This window comes from Juglans microcarpa x Juglans regia, chromosome 7S (assembly GCF_004785595.1).
Source record: "Juglans microcarpa x Juglans regia isolate MS1-56 chromosome 7S, Jm3101_v1.0, whole genome shotgun sequence".
In the NCBI taxonomy this organism is placed as follows: domain Eukaryota; kingdom Viridiplantae; phylum Streptophyta; class Magnoliopsida; order Fagales; family Juglandaceae; genus Juglans; species Juglans microcarpa x Juglans regia.
Window position 1 is genome coordinate 4,744,575 of NC_054607.1, and position 21,862 is coordinate 4,766,436.

Sequence of the window (21,862 nt, forward strand, 5' to 3'; positions counted from 1 at the left end):
TTTTGAAAAATAATTAAAATAAAAATGTCTTTAAAAAGAAAATTATTTAGTCAAGTTTAGTTGTCAATAATAGAGGAGAGAGAATAAGGAAGCTCATCGAGTCATCAGTCATCACCCCTCCAGAAAACTCAAGAAATCAGAGATGTTGGTGCATTTGATTACAAAATGAACAGTTATATGATCAACAACTAGTTTTATTATTACAATAAACCAGTCAATTAATTGAGGAAATATGAGAATTCCATAGATTAATGAGGTGTTGTTGAGAAATCGTTAAAGTCTTACAGATCCAACCATTGATCCAAAAGTTTTACGACTATTAGATACTAATTTGATTAAGTTTTTAACCCTCGGAACATAAAAGTCTTTTAATGATAGGTTGTTTACAATATGGTAATTTATAATATCATCAACCCTTTCAAATGATACTTCTAAGGAAATACCATTTCAAAGAGAATGCTTAGAGCAAATTTCATTTAATTATTGGGATAGAAAACTTTGACCAAAAAGGTTTTCAACCCGTTGTAACATTGTTAATGCAGCTGTTGGTTTAGATCAGAAAGCATGTACTATTCACATGAACCAGAACAACAAAAAAAAGAAAGAAAACATGTACAAACACAAGCACTGAATGTGCCACTCTATGTAGGCAAATCAAGGCAAACAGCATGCTCATTTACTGTGTCTTGCTTTGGTAATAGTCTTAATGAAACCCTTGGCGATCTTCCAAAACCAATACACGTTCATCACTGCCAACACAGGAGGCACCACAAGCAAGCTGTAGAAGCCCAAAGGAAAAACTTTCTTGACCTGAAACAAAGAAGAAAATAACAATTCAACAGAAACACTATTTATGGTGATTATGTCAGGCTTAGCTTGAAGTCAGATATCAGAAACAGACTTCTTATTATACAGCTCACTCTTTCGCTTTCGGAAGGATGATTGGTTATGAGCCAATGGAAACAAAACAAGTAATATATATAGTCGTCTTTTTTTTTTTTTTTGTTTCTGCATGTGAGTGGAGGGGAGCAGTGATATAGAGAGGAAGCCGATAGTCCACCACCCTTGAGCCTAATGACAAGACCAGTTTGCAGTTTCATTTTTGGTGACTACCAATCAGGAAAGAGAGAAATGCTTGAAATCACCTGGATATTGCTTGCTATGATCAAGAAATAGGGAGAAACCCTAGTTTAGGCTGTTTAGGTGTATTTTGATTCATACCAAAGAAAGTCTTAACTCTGCAGTATAGTTTTCAACACATTGAAAAGAATAAATGCACCGAGCAGCTAGATCTGTACAATTTCTGAAAAGGGGCAAGAAAGACCCTGCTGTTGCAGTAAAATTTTTAATGTTTCTCAAGCAAGTTCTTTAAAAATAAGAGCAAGCAAGATGAGTCTTTCAGCCATATTGCACGGTACCTCTCAAGCACCTTATCTTACAAATAATAAGAAAGGGAGACAAAAACTGCAAAGAAAGTTGAGCTACTCTAATTGAGCTGTGAAATTGGTGTGACGAGATATTTGCAAGCAAGCTACAAAGACCCCTAGTTCACAAATAAAAAAAAATATAATGTATATGAAAGGTTTTGTAATTAAGGCTCATTTATGGGGAAAACCAAAACCCGTCCACTAACCTGATCAAAATGGATGAACATGTGTGCAAAAAAGTAGATGAACAAAAGAATCCTTGCAACCTGAAGGAAGAAAGAATTACAATGAACATTAAAAGAATTACTAATTTTCAAATTACCATTGTAAATTATAAAATCCAATTTTCCCCTTCACCCTTCTCTCTCTTTCTCAACATACAGGTGTCTTGACCTGTGTGCACGCTCAGGCATATTCTAGCACTAAATATACCAAAGGTATAAAAGATCATTGCTCTTGCACTTAAGTAGCTTATAATGTTCTATCTGGATTACATAGTGTGTTCTATGGTGGCACTGTGAGAAACCACCCCCAGATCCTTAGGACATTTGTCAAAAGATGAGTACTTCTTAATAAGCCTATTCAAAGAAGAAAAGCGAATAGCTGAAGTACACGTAAAATTCGATCTTGTCCAACAAGATCAGCCATCTCCATTATCATGAAGCCTCCCACAGAAGCCTTAAAAACAGATAAAAGCTTCTGTACTAATTCATGTCAATGAAACTAAGAATGAAAAATGAGGTTTCCATAAAGTTTATATTCTGCATGTCCCTTTTTTATTTTTTTTTTTAATTTTACCAAATTATTTGACAAAGAACTCCCTTCAAGTATGCAGTTTTGCCTGCATTACACCCATCAAGAGCATTCATCATTGAAAATGAGCACTCTTTTTATCTACACAAATGCCAATAGGCCCATTCATAAACCTAGTATACACAAAACTTTGGTTAACAACTGAAAATAACCAAGATCATGACTATCCAAGACCATACCAACCACCCAAGGAACAATGCAACACCATTAAAGATGTAAAGATTGGAGTTCTTCAGACCAGCAACATCCAAGTACCTGAAAGTATGTATCAGCAGAGATAAGACAAAGTTGAAAACAGACATCCTGAAAATTAAGGAGATTCCAATTGCTAACTTTACCATCTTAGATTTACAAAAGGAGTTGTGCTCTCGGAGAAGAGTACCATTAGTATGTAAAATTGCGCTTGACCATTTATGAGGGAGAAAAAGATTGAAAACATGGATAGCCCATGGTGCAGAACCTGTTAGAAATAAATGAAATCAATGCAATTGGTGAACTAGTAGTACACATGAATATTTGAAATCAGAAGTCCGAGATTATATAATTCAACTTGACCTGAAAAAGAGTACCCAATTTAACCAACTTATTGAATTGACCATAACTAGATCCCGTTGATGCATGAATCACACTTTTCATTTTATCAATCTCGAATGGTCAAATAAAACTTGGATGCCAAGTAATCTTAGTCAAAGTTGAAAAGCCCATTCTGGAAATTGATAAACCCATACAATATGATACTATTATTTAAAAATATCAAGCAAGTGTTTTCAGCACTTACATACTCCAGACCACCTAGAGCTGGAAAGAGCCATAGAATCATTGCCAAGTCTGATATAAAATAACCAATGGAGAACTGTATAAAGTGCAAAACAAAAGGGACAAGAATAAGTGAACTGCATTAAAAGAAAATGCAAAAGAATATTACAATTATGTTGCAGTATCACACTGCCCAACAACAATGTCAAGTTAGCTAGGATCCTCTCATGCCTGTGCCCATATGTTGTGTGCTAATAAATATGCATGGGGGAGAGAGGTTATACTCAAACCAAGTGGGAACTCCTAATTTATATAGTATATAATGTAAAAGTACATCACATCTAAAACAAGATAGAATAACATTTACAGGTGACCATAATGATAGACATTAATAGGATATAAAGATTCAATTATGTTTGCGTGAGGTCATGTATTGGAGGTTTACTGCCCATGGCTGGGTCTGAGGGTAAGGTTCCACATATCCAAACAAAAAAAAAAAAAAATAGTCATTATTCCTTCACCAACTGGATACATCTGAGATCCTCAACAGATACCACTAGAGCCACACGGAATTTTTTAATTTAAGTCTCGAGCTCTGCAAATATGCACTCCCCAAGCAAAGAACAGTCTCTTCCACCTAAGGCCTAAGAAATAAAATTTAAAATGGCATTCCACTATCAATTCACCTTACAAAACAACAATTTAGAAGCAGCTAAAACACGCAAATCTAAAATGGCCTTCCCTAAAATTTCAAATCTTCCATTTTGTCAAGATTATGAAGCACAGACTCTTTCACATCTCTCTGAGTTATTATTCATCCTCCTGTTCTTCCTCCCCTTTTTTTCTAGCTAAAGAACTGAAAATCTATCCTAGGAATGGACACCTAAAACACACAAAATCTTTTATCCATTTCTTGATAATGTGCTCTCTTCATATAATTCGGTTTCAATGGTCAGAGAATATCACTGTCTACTGCAACTCTTTTAGCCCTTTTTTTCAGTGACAGTTTTGTGTTTTTGGCTTAGCATGCAGACAAAATTTGAACATAGGCCACCAGTTTCATATACTTTTCTTGAACATATACTATGAAACCACAGACTCTATTTTGCTATGATATTTCGAATTTTCTTATGTTAACAATGTAATAAAAATAGAAAAGTGAAGCTAAAATACAAAGTGTTTGGCATCCCATCCAATTTGAATGAGCTAGATGTATCTAGAATTAGCTAGATGTATCAGTAAAAATATATCGGCTTAGAGGGTCATGTTTATTTATATAGCACAAATAAGTTGAATTGATTACTTAGAGGGTGAAAAATCATGCCAAGAAAGTCAAATAATGCTTCTTTCAGAGTCAACTTACCCCCAATAACGTATCTGATAAAGCCGATGTCCTCCTAACTAGTAAGTCACCATCAGAGTTCTCATCAAAAGTATCTGATAATAATAAGAGGTAAAGAGAAGCAAATGCTACTATAAGAGCATGGAATGTCGAGAATCCCCTGCATGACAGAAACTGTAACCTTTATGCCCATGAAGAAACCAAAAATCTAATATGGACAAAAATTGTGAATGCAGAAACAGGAATTAACATGCAGAAGAGTTTCACCGGTTGTTCCATTCAACTTTTTGTGCAGTGCTAAGTTTGCCATATCCCTTGAAGCATAGGAGGCTAATACGACCTGTTAATCTGTAAACCTTCAACAAGAAAAAGGAACCAAAATTAAAAAATAAAATAAAAATAAAAAATAAAATTCATTAAAAATATAACATAAGAACAAGAAATGTATAAAAAAAACCTTGTCAAAATTTCAACCCATTTCTTTTTAAGTGATAAGATACTTGACCTATATATTTCAAGCTTTGAAGGTACCAAGACATAAAAGTTGAAGTCATATTATTCCTAAACTAACAACAGCAAATAGACTCATTTCTAAACCTGGATCCACAGGCTGCAAGCAAACATCGGTCACTTATTCTTTGGTGGGGGCAGGAGCCAGAATTATTTCGTCTACAACTGTAATCAGTTCTCGATTATGTATATTAGTTTTGTACAAAAATAATTCCTGGTGATGTTATAGAATGCCCTACGTTGCATTCTTTCTTCTTTTAGTAAATAAGAAAAATAATAAGGCACCAAGAAGCTCCAAGAATTTAAATTTCCCATGACTTATCTGAAAAGGAATTTCACCAAAACAAAAAGAAGGCACCAAGAAGCTCAACGGCATGTATTCTCGTATACTATATGCATCAAGATGTAATTTTGTAGTAGTAACGTTTACAAGCATGCTTACAATTATGCAGACTAGTATGCCAGAAAAGACGGACGCCAGCCAGTGATATACTTTGATCGGACTGACGTAGCCAATGTCGGAGAGAAGATCATGGGGAAGAGGAAAAGGAAATTCGACCATATTGCTTTGTTGGAACGGCTATCTTAGATGAAACTGCGCCAAACCCAAAGAGAACCATAAGTGTCCCATTGTAACACAATATTCTTGGGATTCAATGCCAATCCAACAAATTAATCCGAGAGGAACAAAAAAGGAAGAACACAAATAAGGGCGCGGGGTAGGGGCAGAGCAGACGTTCAGAAGAATCAGTACCTCAAGAAAACAGCCCAACTATTAGAAGGGTGAAAGCCGGTTTAATTTGACTCAAGCCGGCGTGAATATCGCTACACGGTACAGTAGGGGACGGAGCAGCCGGAAGGGTCTTCTTCTTCTTCTTTCTTTCGGTTCTCTTTCTCCTTGAAACTTGGGAGTCTTTAAGGAGGCAGGAAATCAAACAAAGAGCATAAACACGAAAGAAACTGAAATAAGACTAAGGAAGAATGATTAGCATAATCATAGCAGCAAGTTAAGCGAACCCAAGAAATAAACCGGATTCTTTACCTGTAATAGTCGCCGGGATAAGGGAGGAGAGAGATGGAGTAAAGTTATAGAATAATGTCTTGTGCACGCAAGATGTTTATATACATGTAATTTTTGTCAATTGTTTTTGTTTATTGTTTTTTTTTTTCTTTAATTATATTTTCTCTCTACTTTTTTTAGTTTATTATCTCCAATTATATCATTGCCTACTGACTTATTATTTTTATATTAAGATTTAAAAAAGTTGAATTATTTATCCTATCAATCCAAACAACTTCAAAAATAGGCATAGGAACAACTGCGCCGCACATGACAACATCATCAACATTCCAAGCATAACAAGCCAAGTAATAAGCAGCCTCATTGCCTAATCTATGAACATGTTGAATCTTGTAAACACTAAACATTTGAGTAGGAATTTGTTGTTGCTTCTTGAAGTTCTTTTATCTTCATCAAGCAATCACTCTTGAGAATGATGTGAGATATTCCCCTTGTATACAGAATTGGAGACTTATGAACATTGCTAAAAATTCAACTTCTTCCGATCACGTAACTTCATGCTCAGTTTTACTGAGAGCAAGATCATTTCTCAGTTTTACTCATTTGAAATGCTAAAATTGTTTATGTTATTTTTTTTTTTTTTTTTTTTGTCTATAAATAGATCTCATTCTCAACAAAGCATAAGTTATAATTTTTGTTTTAAACTAATTAAAGTTTAAAAGATAAAGTGCTGTTTTTAAGAAGAGAGAGAAAATTGGTGGAAAATGCTGTGAAAAAAAAAATTGCAAGAGGAAAAAAATAAACAATTTAGTAATCGTTACGATTAGAAGTGTATTAAGATCATAAAACTCTTGCGTCTCAACCCATCTCATATATTTTCCAAACAACACTCAAATATAAATATTTCTAAATTTTAAATTTTCAACTTTTTTACCTGATGAATACCTAATTATTACAACTTTTTTAAATTTTCAAACAAAATACAAAATATTACAATTTTATAAGATTTTTATTCAACATTTTTTTCTCTCCTTTCTCAAAACCCAATATAACATTTTATCTTAAACTATTTACAAACTATTTTACTATTATTCACAAATTACTCGTCTCATTCATTCCTCAAACGAGACGTTAGTCATTTATTTTGGCCTTTTTGAAGCCTTCCTATCAAAACAAAAAGAATAATAACTTTTTTACAATTTTTTTTTATAACTATGTTTTAAATTGAGAGTATTTTTTAAATAGAACGATGTTACATGAAAATGATTATTTGCGTATCATTTTCCAAACTAAAATGCTACAAAATTATGCATACATCATTCCACCGAAAAAAAAAAAAAAAAAGATGATGATGATGCTAGAAATATATAAAATAATTTTGTATTATTTTTGTTAAAAAAGATTTTAAATAACGCCAAAATCAAGTCTTAAATGCCTACAATTAGAAATCTACATCTTCTACTGCAGAATCGAATCCAAGATGGGTTAAAATTGATTACTCGTTGAAAGTAAAAATATGTAGAGATAAAAATATTATATATGTATATGCCTGTGTGTGTTTGTGTTTGTCTAAGTCAATCGATAGAAGGGTCTCATCATACTTATGGGGCCTTACTTCCTGTTTCAATTGAGAATAATGAGACAGGGAATTAAAGATGTGGTTTCTGAAATTTGATAAACATGTATAGTTTTCAACAAACATGGAGATGAATTTTCAGGCATAAAGTAAAACGATTGATAAAGTCAAAAGCATCTGCCGTGTCACTTGCAACACGCACTAAGCTATGAATTGAAAACAGAGTTTCAAGAAAAATTCCAGTGCTTATTATTAGCTTGTCGTCCACTCGACCTTATGCAGGTAGTTCGTACCATTCATACATCCACATCTGAAACACAGAGACCCATAAAACAGATATTTACAAGCAATTAACGCTTATTACTGCTCATGGAGCGGGCAATGCTTCCAAGTAAGTGCATCAACACCATAGTCATTTGTCATCTAGTATCCTCCTTGTATATAAGCATTCAAGCGGTCTAGCTCCTCCCGATGCTCACTCACCACAGCACGGACCACATCTCCAATGGACACCATGCCCATCATCCCATTTTTATCTATGACTGGAATGTGCCTGATTCGGTTATCTGCACACCCAAACATTAGATCCAAGCCTTAATTGTCTTGATTTGTGTATGTGTGGGTCCGTGCATGCATGAGAGAGAGAGAGAGAGAGAGAGAGTAACCGTCAATAACAATAAGCGGCGTATGGTACCTGTCATCAGTTGCATTGCGCGCAGAACTTTTGTATCAGGTGTTACTGTGATAAGCTTGTTCTGTGGACATCACGTTGCAGTATTATAACGCCACAGATTGTTCAATGCAAGTAAGAGGAAAATGTGAAAAGTTTTTGTTAGAAACTGGAGGAAAAAACCAAGAACCATGGCTTTCCTGCAAAAGGGGAGAAAACTTTATACCTCTTCAGTCATAATATCCCCAACCTTGGTTGATTTGGATGATCTTCCCTGCACTATAATTTTCCTTAAATAATCTGCAAATATATCATCAAATAGAAAACATGATCAACTAAGGCAAGTACAGACATACCTTCCAAGAACTGCGGGTAGGATATTATATTTTGACGAGTAAATATAATGGTGATAGTATATGAGCTTGCAAGCCCAGGAAGCCACTTCTTTTTTCTTTTTCTTTTTTTTAGTCTCAGTAAACCAGGAAGTCACTTCTTTCCCACTTTTGGCAGTTGAGTTTTTGGCAAGATTCCAGTGATATCACACGTCCCTCATGGCACCAGCCAATGGTCCATGGAATCAACTCTAAACTCAGGCGAGATATGAAAGTCATCTCAACTAAGCCATACAAATCATCTTCAATTGTCGCGGCCAGGGAAAATCTGCCATCTCATAATGAAGGGTTTTGGAACGAATAAGAGCTCATTCCCTCAAACTCTTTTAAATGTCAAAGTATTCCAACTTAGAATCCAATAGTTGCCAGCCATTTTTTTCAATCGGTAAAGTTAAATATGCAACCTAGTGTTATTGAATCCGGAACCTCACCATACACCCTATTCTTCTGAGGGGAGGAAATGGTCAGCATTCATTCAACATATCGTGAGATCATAGATATTTCTTGAAGCTTCTCGTGTTATATCCATTATTCTAAATTCTATGGAGTTCCAGTATATAATCAACGAAATAAAACAAAAAAAAATCACATTGATGCCATCCAACATAAAGAAGCAAGATAGAAGAAGCAAGATAGACCTTTCAGGTGGTAGAATGAATTAGAAACCACATTGGAGAATAATGTCAATGAATCTTGTGGAATATCAGGTTGCAGTTCAAAAAAAGTTTGGATCAGTTGATGCAATTAAACTATAATAGAAGTAAATAATCAAATTCTCATATACCAGTGAACGATATAATATGTCGTGGTATATTAAATAAGAGTGCAAGTTCCAAACACAACCATCATGAATTTCGGACAAATGCAATAGTTCTTTGTAGGGAAGTAAATGAGCTAAAAAATCTTTTAATAAGCACAAACCTCTCTCTGTAATGATTCCTGCAATTGATTTCTGCTCTCCAGGTTTCACTACCACCAAGGCTCCAACATTGTGCTGTGTCATCTGCAAAAGAATGGTTTATGTAGCCTATAGATTAATTTTCTCTACAGAAAATCCCGTCGAATCATTTAAATACTTGTCATACACAGAAAAGAAAAGGACATTATCAAGCTCAAAGATGCATACCGACTCAACAGCATTGTAAACAGTGTCATCCATAGTGCACCAAAGCCAAGAGCCATCAGCACTTTTACCTTTCGCTTTCAAGACATCTGCAATCGTAGTGCTCTCAAAACCATGCTCTTCCATTCGAGCAGGAGTTATCGACTGAAAGCGTGAGAACACAACAGGTTGCATCAGTGGATTCATGAGACGGAAGTGTTTCAGAACTGTATTTTTTACAATGTTTCCACAAGATGAAAATGATTGAAGAGCTCCTTGCATTTTCCCTGTGAACAAGCGAGGCGGTGCTGCATAAATTGATAAATGATGTTACACTTAAAGACGACGGTGGTTGTCCTTCACAAGGGAAAAAGTGACAAGTACAACAAAAAACCAATCACATGCAAAGTTTATTGCTTAACAGGAAGAGAAGTTCATAATGGGTATCAACTCCAGAAAAATCTGAAATGATATTCTCGAGTCCTATATCAATCCATAACCTCCAAAAAGAATTGATTTCGAGCTGACTGGTTTGTTAAAAGTAATATCACATTAGTAATGCTGCTACAATTCTGTCTGATCTATTCAACAATTACGACGCAAAACTCCGATCAAACTTGGCTAATACATTGGGAAACAAATTTCTCCGATCAGAAAAAGGCAATGCAGATACAATTTGGTCCGATCTACTCTCAATGACAAGTCAAACTCTGATCATACTTGGCTAGATACGTCGTATAACAAATTTCTCCGCTCAGAAAAAGCTCTACTATTAAACTTATGATAAGAAGAAAAATGGATAAGAGTCCTCAAACGTTTAAATGCGATCTAGCTTTCAAATCGAAAGGATGATATTTTGTGATCATCAGTATTTACCACTTCTCACAGATTCAATATGTCCCCTTATTTTAAAAGCGATAAAAATATGAACCCCCTAAAATAATTTATTAATATATTAAGGAATTCTGCCATAGCTTACGAGGAAATACTACAGGATTTTAATCCGAAGATAAATATGTCAGATAGAGAAATGGAAATTGATTCAGAAAACGAAAAGAGATGGATTTCCAAAAGGGGAGAGAAATCATGAACATATGCAGCATCGATCCGTCCACTACTCGTACTGATCCCAGTTTCTCCAGCGAATTTATATGGAATCTATCTAACAAGAAAAATGAGCACAAATCTGGCAGGAAAATTACACCGACGAATCCATTAGAGCACGCACCGGAGCGCAAAGAAGATCGGTGGGGGTGGGGTCTTAAACGCCCAGTGAAAACAGCGAACCAACTCTCACAAATCACAGATAATAGAAGGAAGGAGTATCATCTAGCAGACAAAGAAAACGAAACAAAGCATACCCGGATACAAGAAAGAGATTCTTGCAGTGGCCTGGGGGAGAACTCGGCTCCGGGATAATGAACGAAGTGAAGTGAAGGGAGTGGAGAGACGAAGGTCTGGTCCACCTTCGCTACGAATATGACTTCTTCAGCTGTGACGCCAAGCGCGGGGCTTCGAGATTTATTCCCTACTTTACATGTGCGTAGTTCTTCTAATGGTAATATCACATTAGTAATATCACAAACTCGGTGTGTAGAAGATATCACGTATTTTAAATGATATAATTTAAATTTTATTTTTTAAATAAAATTATATCACATAAATGAGGTGCAGAAATTTTTAGAGTAACAAAATTGTAAAAATATTTTATTCCTAATCTTAAATAAATAAATAAACTGTCTAATAATATTCATGCCAGTTTTTATTAAAAATACTAAAAAGGTTTATTTAAATGTTAGAAAAGAGCTTAAAAGTTATATACTAAGAGTGCGTTTAGATGTTAAATTGAGTTGAGTTGAGTTGAGTTGAGATGATAAAATATTGTTAGAATATTATTTATTATTATTATTATTATTTTAGAATTTGAAAAAATTGAATTATTTATTATATTTTGTATTGAGATTTGAAAAAATTATAGTGATGAATTGAAATGGATTTATTTTCTAAACGAATAAATGGACCAAAGTATTTATTAGGAATAAAACAAAAACACTACTATTGTTAGTCACTTTTTTAATTATTAAGAAAAAATAAAAATAAATAAAGTATCTGAGCGATAACTTTAGGAAGACAAACATGAAACTGACCGGTTTGGATGCAAGAATGTGAAGAAGTGTGTTTCATTTTATCATTATAATTTTTTTAAATTCTTACATAAAATATAATGTATAATTTAATTTTTTCAAATCCGATAATAATAATAATATTATAAAATAATATTCAAATAATATTTAATTTAATTTTTAAATTTCATCTTAACTTATCTTATCACATTATCCAAATGCACCTTTTAGTATCATTTTCCTTCGACAAATCTTAAAGATTTCTTTTATGAATTATTAATCCAATTCTATTCAATGACTCATTCATTATTGCCTTACCGAAAAATGTTAGTCGACATTTGGGTCTCGATAATTCTTTTTATTTATTTAGTGATTAAAGAATTATATTTTTAATAATATTGTGATTTTTTTAAAAGAAAAATTAAGAATATAAAAAAAAATGAATGAAAATAAAAATAAAAATAAAAAAAATACCGCCATTCTTCTCGAGCCGGTCTCGTGCTACATCGTCCTGCTACGTCTTGCCTTACCTTATCTGAAGTCTGACGCTTAGCCCATGAGTCGTGGGCGTGGGACTGTCGTTTTTTTGTCCATTTCTCCATCACTTTTGTTAAGATTATACTTTAGTTTTGGCAGAAGATTCATACTTAGCTTAAAAATACAATAGATGTGAGATAATAAATATTCAATATGTTGGATCCATGATTTTGCTCTTCAGTAATTCAATGTGAATGAATGAGGAACATTAAATTATTTTAAAGTTGGCAGTGGGCACATGTACGTGACAGAAATCATGACCATCCACTTACTTACCCAATCACTAAAAAGGTTTGGAAAAATGAGAAAACATTTTGTTTATTCGCATAGACTTCCTATGAAATTATTAACCCACAAATGCAAAGTTTGGAGCCATTTTTGTATACCATCTTGTGCACTTGGTCTATACCTATTCTATTCTATTGAATTATTAACCCAGGTCTAAATCTAAAAGTATGGTTAGTTCCTTCAAATGTTTGCAACTTTCAGGGGTACTCTTTCAAATACTCTTTCAAACTTTCCAACTTTGCAGATGTTCGCACTTGAACAGGGTGGATGGGATAGAACCTGTGAAAAAGTTACCATTTAGAAGTAAATATTGGGGTTTACTTGCTAGAGAGAGAGAGAGAGATTGTTTATCGAAATTATTTGTCCACAAATCTAGAATTTGTAGCTGTTAGCGCTTGAACAAAGATGATGAGGTTGTCCCTGCGAAAAAATTACCATTTAGAAAAGATTATTGGAGTTTGAAAACCAACTAAAGATTATAATCGAGTTATCAAGACAAGGTTTAAATATTTACAATAAGGTTGAGCAGGAATTATTTATAGTTTTATTAGTTGGCAGTCCAAATTTCCTTGAAAATCAAGGTCTTGTACCATAACTTAGGGACAACTCATGCTAAGATACAATGTCAATTAAGCATTGTTGAGGAGAAATTACAAAGCACCAGGTTATGTCCATGTTCTATGTTGGTTATCCTGGTCTGTTTGTGCACACAAAATGAACGTGTGCATTGTCTTTGTCGCGTTCTAGTTTATAAGCCCCAAAACACCAAAAGTGTGCGCACGGACTCTAGACCTTAGAGATGAGATAGTTACTCTGTGGTATCTATGTGGGAGAGCTTAGCCACCATAAGTAACTTCGTATCAATTTGTCTAATGAGATAACCAAACGAAAGCTTTCATGCTACAGTGACTGTTATGAGGTGGCTTGAATTCTGATTGAACAGTGCAAGTGTCGTACGTTCGCTCGAGCGGAGGTTCACTCAGCTCGAGCGAAGTCAAACAGAGAGCTTCGCTCAACATTCGCTCGACGTTCAGCTCGAGCGAATTCAGACAGAGAGCTTCGCTCAACATTCGCTCGACGTTCAGCTCGAGCGAATTCAGACAGAGAGCTTCGCTCAAGTATTGCTCGACATTCAGCTCGAGCAATATCCAAGTCAGAAAGCTTCGCTCGACCCTCGCTCGACACACAGCTCGAGCGAGTTCAGGCAGAGAGCTTCGCTCGACTCTCGCACAACTGTTTGCTTGAGCGAAGTACAGAATATCTACGTTCGCTCGACACTCGCTCGACGTTCGCTCGAGCCAATGTTCACAAAAGTGAATTCTCACTTTTTGCTATAAATATCAAACGGCGCCTCTCTCATTTGTGATTAAGGACTTCAGAATTCACATTTTGCTCTTGTTTAGTGTTTTCTTGAGAGAGAAGTCTAGAGAGAGTTTGAGAGATAACTTCCTTGTGAAGTTTTGTTGTATTGATTTGTACTCCATCTTTGTTGATAGTGAAATCTTCGATACCGACCCCACCAGTGGACGTAGGCTCGTTTTAAGTCGAACCACTTAATTCTTGGTGTTCTTTCTGTGTGATTGTCATCTATTTCTTTCGTTTAGTTCCGCTACTATACTTCGTGTTAGTCTTAGCTACACTTTTATTCCCAACAAACTGGTATCAGAGCTTTGCTCAGGATCTGGAGGGATGGCTATGGCTAAGTTCGAAGTGGAGAAATTTGACGGTCAGAACAGTTTCAGTCTATGGCGCATCAAGATGAAGGCTTTACTGCGACAACAGGGCTTGTCAAAAGTATTAGAAGCGTCAGTATCTGAAGATTCTCCGGCTCCTTCGAAAGAAGAAGAAGAAAAGGTACACAGTACTATTCTTTTGTCACTATCTGATGGAGTTTTAAGAGAGGTTGCTGATGAGGAAACAGCAATTGGTCTCTGGTCTGCACTTGAGAATCTGTACATGAAGAGATCTCTCACTAACCGGTTGTATTTGAAACAACGGTTATACACTCTCAAAATGAAGGAAGGTACTCTTATTTCTGAACACCTAGATGAGTTTAATAAACTCATTATGGATCTGAGGAACATAGATATTAAGCTTGAAGAAGAAGATCAAGCGTTAATTATTTTATGTTCATTACCCACATCCTTTGAGAACTTTGTGAATTCCATGTTGTATGGTAGAAATACAATTTCCTTGGTAGATGTAAAGTCTGCTTTGAATTCTAAGGAGTTGAGGAATAAATTGAGTGTGAAGAACACTAATGAACAAGCTAGTGGTTTGTTTGTTAAGGGGTCCTCAAGCAGGGGTAGATCGAATGACAGGGGTTCAGAGAAGAATAAGGGGAAATCCAGGGGCAGTTCACAAACAACGTTTAGTAAGAAAAACGTCAAATGTCATTACTGCCATAAGTTTGGTCACTACAAGAACGAGTGTCCAAAATTGAAAAACAAAGAGGACGGCACTAGTTCATCTAATGCCGTTAGTGTTGCTGATAATAGGTCTAACGACCTAGATCTTGTTCTAGCAATAAGCGACTCCAATAGTCGCTTTAGTGACAAGTGGGTCTTGGACTCAGCTTGCACTTTCCATATGTGTCCCAAGAGGGACTGGTTCACTAACTATGAATCGGTCAACGGAGGTTCTGTTTTGTTAGGGAATGATATGGGTTGTAAAATTGCTGGAATTGGTTCAGTCAGAATCAAGATGTTTGATGGAATTGTCCGGACTTTGTCTAATGTTCGACATATTCCAGATTTGAAAAAGAATCTTATTTCTTTGGGTACTCTTGATTCTCTGGACTATAAGTACATTGGTGAAGGTGGAGCTATCAGAGTCAGTAAGGGCTCTATGGTTGTGATGAAAGGAGATAAGACAAATGGTCTTTATTTCCTTCAGGGCTCTACCGTGACAGGTGCAGCTGCAGTGTCAGTTTCTGATGATCCAGATTCAGATGTCACTCGTTTGTGGCATATGCGGTTGGGTCATATGAGTGAAAAGGGAATGTCAATTCTGAGTAAGCAGGGTTTGTTATGTGATCAGAAGATAGGGAAACTGGATTTCTGTGAGCACTGCGTGTTTGGCAAACAGTGCAAAGTTCAGTTCTCTACAGGGGTTCACAGAACCAAAAGTTCTGTGGACTACATTCATTCTGATCTTTGGGGCCCATCTTCCGTCCCGTCAAAAGGTGGAGCTCAATATTTGCTTACGTTCATTGATGATTTCTCTCGGAAGGTTTGGGTCTACTTTTTGAAGCAGAAAAGTGATGTGTTTGTCAACTTCAAACAGTGGAAAGCTTTGATTGAAAATCAGACGGGCAAGAAAATCAAGCGACTTCGCACTGACAACGGTATGGAGTTCTGCGGAGGTGAGTTTGATGAATTTTGCAAAAATGAGGGTATTGCCAGACATCGTACAGTTAGACATACTCCACAGCAAAATGGGGTAGCTGAACGGATGAACAGGACCCTCTTGGAGAGAGCTCGCAGCATGCTTTCTAATGCAGGCTTGGCTAAGGATTTCTGGGCTGAAGCAATCAACACGGCCTGTTACTTGGTCAATCGCTCTCCAGCCACAGCGATTGGTTTGAAGACTCCGAATGAGGTATGGTCTGATACTCCTGCTGATTATTCAAATTTGAAAATTTTTGGTTGTCCTGCATATTTTCATGTTAATGATGGAAAACTTGAGCCAAGGGCAAAGAAGGGCATATTCATTGGGTATGCCAGTGGGGTGAAGGGATTCAGGTTGTGGTGTACTGATCCTAGATCACCCAAGTTTGTAATCAGTAGGGATGTCACTTTTGATGAAAAATCCATGCTTAGACCGAGGAAGGAGAATTCTGAGTCTACAGGACAAGAACAGGATGTTAGAAAGCAGGTGGAGTTTCAGGTGGAAGCATCACAAGGGCTGCCCAACGGTGCCCAAGATCATGCGATTGAAGATGAGCATGATTCTGATTCAAGTAGCGGCGCACAAGGTGAGCAAGACTACAGTATAGCGACTGGTAGACAGAGGAGGCAGATTAGACCACCTCAGAGATATGCTCATGCAGATATGGTTATGTATGCTCTTACTACGGCAGAGAATTTTGTTGGTCAGGAACCTTCCAGTTATTCAGAAGCTGTCAAGAGCGTAGAATCTGCACAGTGGTGCGCAGCTATGACTGAAGAGATTGAGTCTCTTCACAAAAACCAAACATGGGATTTGGTTCTGTTGCCAAAGAAGGTAAAGACTGTTGGCTGCAAATGGGTTTTCAAAAGAAAAGAGGGAATCCAGGGTGATACAGATGCAAGGTACAAGGCACGCTTAGTTGCTAAGGGCTTCAGTCAGAGAGAAGGCATTGACTTCACTGAAGTCTTCTCTCCAGTGGTGAAACACAGTTCGATCAGATTGCTACTAGCTTTAGTAGCATTGTATGACTTAGAGCTACAGCAACTTGATGTTAAAACAGCGTTCCTACATGGTGAACTTGAAGAGACCATTTACATGCATCAGCCAGAGGGATTCATTGTTGAAAACAAGGAAGATCATGTGTGCAGATTGAAGAAGTCTTTATATGGTTTGAAGCAGTCGCCAAGGCAATGGTATAAGCGGTTTGATTCCTTTATGATTGATCATGGTTATTTGAGAAGTAACTATGATAGTTGTGTTTATCATAAGGAATTATCTGATAAGTCTTTCATTTATTTGCTATTATATGTTGATGATATGCTTATTGCTGCTAGAAGCATATTTGACATAGGTTTGTTAAAGACCCAACTCAGAAATGAGTTTGAAATGAAAGACTTAGGTGCTGCAAAGAAGATTTTGGGAATGGAAATCTTCAGAGATAGGAAAGCTGGAAAGTTGTACTTGTCCCAGGGAAAGTATATTGAGAAAGTGCTTCAGAGATTTGGGATGTTTGATTCCAAACCAGTAAGTACACCACTTGCTACGCACTTTAAGCTTTCAGCTTGCCTATCTCCTCAGACAGATGAAGAGGAACAGTTCATGGCTAGTGTTCCTTATTCAAATGCAGTTGGCAGCATCATGTATGCAATGGTTTGCACCCGCCCAGACATTTCACAGGCAGTGAGCGTAGTTAGCAGGTATATGGCTAACCCAGGTAAGACTCATTGGCAGGCTGTGAAATGGATACTCAGGTATTTGAGGGGAACCCTGAACTTTGGGTTAATATTTGATAGAGATGTCGATCTCAGTCCCAAAGTTACTGGTTTTGTTGATTCAGATTATGCTGGAGACTTAGATAAAAGAAGATCATTGACAGGTTATGTTTTCACTCTGTGTGGGTCAGCTATCAGTTGGAAAGCAACACTGCAATCCACTGTTGCTTTATCAACTACCGAAGCAGAGTACATGGCAGCAGCAGAGGCTGTTAAGGAGGCCATTTGGTTGAAAGGCTTGGTCAATGACTTGGGTTTACAACAAGATAGGATCTCAGTATTCTGTGACAGTCAGAGTGCAATACATTTGACCAAAAATCAAATGTATCATGAAAGAACGAAGCACATTGATGTCAGGTACCATTTTCTCAGAGAGATTGTTATAGAGGGTGCTATACAGATTCTGAAGATTGCTACTACAGAGAATCCAGCAGATATGATGACTAAGCCAGTTGCAGTATACAAGTTCAAATTTTGTTTGGACTTGATTGGTGTTCGCATTTTGTTATTCCCGTAAGGGATTTGGTGGTGGTGGGATTGGTTTTGTGGTCGGAGGTTTTTTGGTGTTTTGGCAGAGTTCAAGCCAAGGTGGAGATTTGTTATGAGGTGGCTTGAATTCTGATTGAACAGTGCAAGTGTCGTACGTTCGCTCGAGCGGAGGTTCACTCAGCTCGAGCGAAGTCAAACAGAGAGCTTCGCTCAACATTCGCTCGACGTTCAGCTCGAGCGAATTCAGACAGAGAGCTTCGCTCGACATTCGCTCGACGTTCAGCTCGAGCGAATTCAGACAGAGAGCTTCGCTCAAGTATTGCTCGACATTCAGCTCGAGCAATATCCAAGTCAGAGAGCTTCGCTCGACCCTCGCTCGACACACAGCTCGAGCGAGTTCAGGCAGAGAGCTTCGCTCGACTCTCGCACAACTGTTTGCTTGAGCGAAGTACAGAATATCTACGTTCGCTCGACACTCGCTCGACGTTCGCTCGAGCCAATGTTCACAAAAGTGAATTCTCACTTTTTGCTATAAATATCAAACGGCGCCTCTCTCATTTGTGATTAAGGACTTCAGAATTCACATTTTGCTCTTGTTTAGTGTTTTCTTGAGAGAGAAGTCTAGAGAGAGTTTGAGAGATAACTTCCTTGTGAAGTTTTGTTGTATTGATTTGTACTCCATCTTTGTTGATAGTGAAATCTTCGATACCGACCCCACCAGTGGACGTAGGCTCGTTTTAAGTCGAACCACTTAATTCTTGGTGTTCTTTCTGTGTGATTGTCATCTATTTCTTTCGTTTAGTTCCGCTACTATACTTCGTGTTAGTCTTAGCTACACTTTTATTCCCAACAGTGACAAATACAAGTAGTGACACAAAGCAACCGAAAAGGCTCCTTAATACCTCCAACACTGATCTCCCAGAAATTTTCACAAGATTTAATAACATTATGACCCACCAACTAGCAAGTTATTATCCCCCTCAAGTCTTGCACCCCGAACATATGAACTTTTTTCTAGCACCACCCTTAAGATCTTCTCATGCTCCTCTTGGATTGAACTGGACTATAAAAGTTGGTCTGCAAATGCAGCCTAACGTGTACATGTTGGTTTGTTTTAATCGATAACTGTACCAAAGTGTGTAACAGGTTCTCTGTATGTGTGGCATGTGATTAAGTTTGAAAAAACATGAGGCCATAAAGGAAAAATTTATACTAAGGAAATACAATGATTTATTTTTTTATATAGAAAACTTAAATACTTAATTATATTTCAGGGTATATTGTTTTCCTAGCGTTACGACCTACGCTCGTGTCGCATAACTCACCGTCGACAAGTATGGCCGACATTCATTGTTTATAAATTATAGAGCGTTCATATTTCATATACATTAATCCATATTAGTTGCTACAATTAATCACTAGCCTTCTATATTTATCCTTCATCTGCATCCATCATCCTTTCACATGGCTATATTCTATATATTCTTGATCTGTGATTTTAGCTATTTCACATGGATGATTCGGAGAATATACACACTGATCGTGAGTAATGGGCATATGAGATAGATGATATTTTGATTGAGATAATGTATTGGACGCCGTTAGTAGTGAACTACGGGCAGGGAAGATCATAAGTAGGGACTACGCTTTTTACGCTCAACGCCTTACTGCTTTGGGTACAAAAACGTTTGATGCGAACCAATTGAATGGCAAAATACAAAGACTGAAGAAGAGGCAGCGGCAGTTCACCAATCTGATGGCCCAAAAGGGTATGAGATGAGACCCTGACACCAAAACGGTGATAGCCAGTTACTAACACTGGGCAAATATCATTAGGGTAAGCTAATTAAACTTACAAATAAAAAAAAAAAAAAAAAAAAGCGAAGTTACTGCATCAATACATGTTTCCTTCAACTTTTATGTCTAGGTAACCAATATATAAGAAGCTATTTGAACTATGTGAAATCAAACTGGAAGTATTTTCAGAATGTGGGGTGCTTAAAGTATGCAAACTTTGCACCATTTTTTATGTGTTAGTTGCCACTGGGACACTTCACCATGTGTCAACCAAACAAGTGCCAAGTAGTGACAAGGAGCATCGGCTTGATGCAGAGATGCAACGTTAGAGCCTCGCATTGGGCACACAATCAAGAGTGGAGGTTGATATTGATGAGATAGACGTTTCCATAGGAACACTTTCTATGAGATCATCGACACACTTGTTACGTCGCTGTAAAAATAAGGGGGCGAAGCAGCCAGGTTGATGAAATGAGGAAAACAACAGTAGCATGACGGAAGTGCTATGAGGAAAAAGCTTAGGCTTCCACAGCAAGGCATAGCAAGGGATCGACACTGACCATGGACAGCAATAATGGATGGGATCCGTTCACTCATTGTGTGGCATTGGTGCAAGCGACTCAACCGAAGTTACTAGAAAATAATTTTTTCATTGCATGCAACGAACTACGTGATCCCATCGTCCAGCGGGGCCTTTTAGCCATAGATGACGAGCATAGGTGATCGTGGGCCATGCATTGTTGATTTTTATTTTTACTGCTTTATGTCATTTGCTATTGGATCTATATTAGAGATTATTAATTATTTCATGTGAATGTACTTGATGAGATGTTATTTACTACTAGTACTGTATGGAATTGTTGATATGAAAATCTATATGGCTGATTGATTTGGGATGTTTCCTATAACGAGTAGTTTACATCAAATATAAATACATGAAAGTAAATACTTGTGAGGGTCTATGACAATAAACTTGTGATAATAAATACATGAAAATAAATATCTGCTAGTGGGAGGTGAGGATCTGAACAGTGTAGGTGAGACTTCTACAAATATTTGTTATTGGTAGCAGGTGAGACTTCTACAAGTATTTGTTAGTGAGGACTTCTACGGTGTAATTTACATCAAAGAGTAAACTATATTGTTGAGTACAAAGGCTTTTATTGCTGGATGCTTCTTGTGAAGGCCGTTTGTATCGCATGCATACATATGTTTCTGGCTTTATTGTTGACCTATTAATCTTATGACATTATGGCATTCTACATGTAAGGAAGTGTGTGTGTGTGTGTGTGTAGCTAGAAGTGTAATACTTTGAGTAACTTCTCGAAATGCATTATCTTCGGCCTGTGTAAGGGGTTTATCCATAGCAAATCATGTGATCTTGTAGTGTTTAGGATGTAATTAAATATATATATATATATATATATATATATATCTAAAAACAAGTTAGTACTTCAAGCTTTGGGCCTTATATATATATATATATATATATATATATATATATATATCTACACCTCATCCTAATCAATTACATGGGTAAATAGTATCAAGCTACATGGGTAAATATTATTAAAACAACCATAAACAAACAAGAATGAGGATGCGCTTCAACCCAAAACCATTCACCCACAACAAAAGATCAATTATTGGTAGTGAGACTTCTACCAATCATAGATCTGATCAATTAATTGCTAGTGAGACTTCTACCAATCGTAGTTATTGGTAGCAGGTGAGGATCTGAACAGTGTAGGTGGGAGGTCTACTATGTTGTCATTGTGAAGTTAATCCTACATATAAATATCGGTAGCTTGAAAGTATACGCACAATTGGGCTGATTTTATTGCTTCGGTTTGACTA

General features: G+C 36.6%; 2 protein-coding genes across 8 annotated transcripts; both read right to left on the reverse strand.

Annotated features, from left to right (window-relative positions):
• Positions 1-497: 497 nt before the first annotated feature.
• On the reverse strand, positions 498-5,981 carry LOC121240439 (TLC domain-containing protein 4-B-like). 5 transcript variants are annotated; one of them, XM_041137892.1, is made up of 10 exons: positions 5,891-5,981; positions 5,603-5,761; positions 5,291-5,443; positions 4,606-4,694; positions 4,360-4,498; positions 3,019-3,093; positions 2,579-2,700; positions 2,420-2,495; positions 1,634-1,693; positions 498-810 (listed from the first exon to the last, which is right to left on the reverse strand). In XM_041137892.1, exons 3-10 carry the CDS (start codon positions 5,408-5,410, stop codon positions 673-675), a joined length of 819 nt encoding a protein of 272 aa, XP_040993826.1. In that variant the 5' UTR covers positions 5,411-5,443; positions 5,603-5,761; positions 5,891-5,981; the 3' UTR covers positions 498-672. The 5 variants fall into 5 exon arrangements, with proteins under 5 accessions (XP_040993826.1, XP_040993825.1, XP_040993827.1 ...); XM_041137891.1 differs by having other exon boundaries at positions 5,553-5,761; XM_041137893.1 differs by having other exon boundaries at positions 5,553-5,808; positions 5,891-5,960.
• Positions 5,982-7,670: 1,689 nt separating this feature from the next.
• On the reverse strand, positions 7,671-11,152 carry LOC121240450 (CBS domain-containing protein CBSX3, mitochondrial-like). Of its 3 annotated transcripts, none has more exons than XM_041137912.1 (6): positions 10,971-11,152; positions 9,634-9,917; positions 9,429-9,510; positions 8,342-8,415; positions 8,140-8,200; positions 7,671-8,011 (listed from the first exon to the last, which is right to left on the reverse strand). In XM_041137912.1, the coding sequence occupies exons 2-6, from the start codon at positions 9,889-9,891 to the stop codon at positions 7,869-7,871; spliced, it is 618 nt and encodes a 205-aa protein (XP_040993846.1). In that variant the 5' UTR covers positions 9,892-9,917; positions 10,971-11,152; the 3' UTR covers positions 7,671-7,868. The 3 variants fall into 3 exon arrangements, with proteins under 3 accessions (XP_040993846.1, XP_040993847.1, XP_040993848.1); XM_041137913.1 differs by having other exon boundaries at positions 9,634-9,896; positions 10,971-11,143; XM_041137914.1 differs by having other exon boundaries at positions 10,838-11,138.
• Positions 11,153-21,862: the final 10,710 nt, after the last annotated feature.

What these genes read in the sequence shown, in the direction of transcription:
- LOC121240439 (XM_041137892.1), bottom strand. Translation starts at nt 5,410, where the DNA reads ATGGTCGAATTTCCTTTTCCTCTTCCCCATGATCTTCTCTCCGACATT. An exon ending in AAAGTTGAATGGAACAACCG is followed by an intron (nt 4,499 to 4,605) that starts GTGAAACTCTTC and finishes TCTGTCATGCAG; the next exon opens with GGGATTCTCGACATTCCATG. An exon ending in CATTGTTCCTTGGGTGGTTG is followed by an intron (nt 1,694 to 2,419) that starts GTATGGTCTTGG and finishes TTCTTCCTTCAG; the next exon opens with GTTGCAAGGATTCTTTTGTT.
- LOC121240450 (XM_041137912.1), bottom strand. Translation starts at nt 9,891, where the DNA reads ATGCAAGGAGCTCTTCAATCATTTTCATCTTGTGGAAACATTGTAAAA. An exon ending in TTTACAATGCTGTTGAGTCG is followed by an intron (nt 9,511 to 9,633) that starts GTATGCATCTTT and finishes ATTCTTTTGCAG; the next exon opens with ATGACACAGCACAATGTTGG. An exon ending in AGGAATCATTACAGAGAGAG is followed by an intron (nt 8,416 to 9,428) that starts GTTTGTGCTTAT and finishes ATATATTTGCAG; the next exon opens with ATTATTTAAGGAAAATTATA.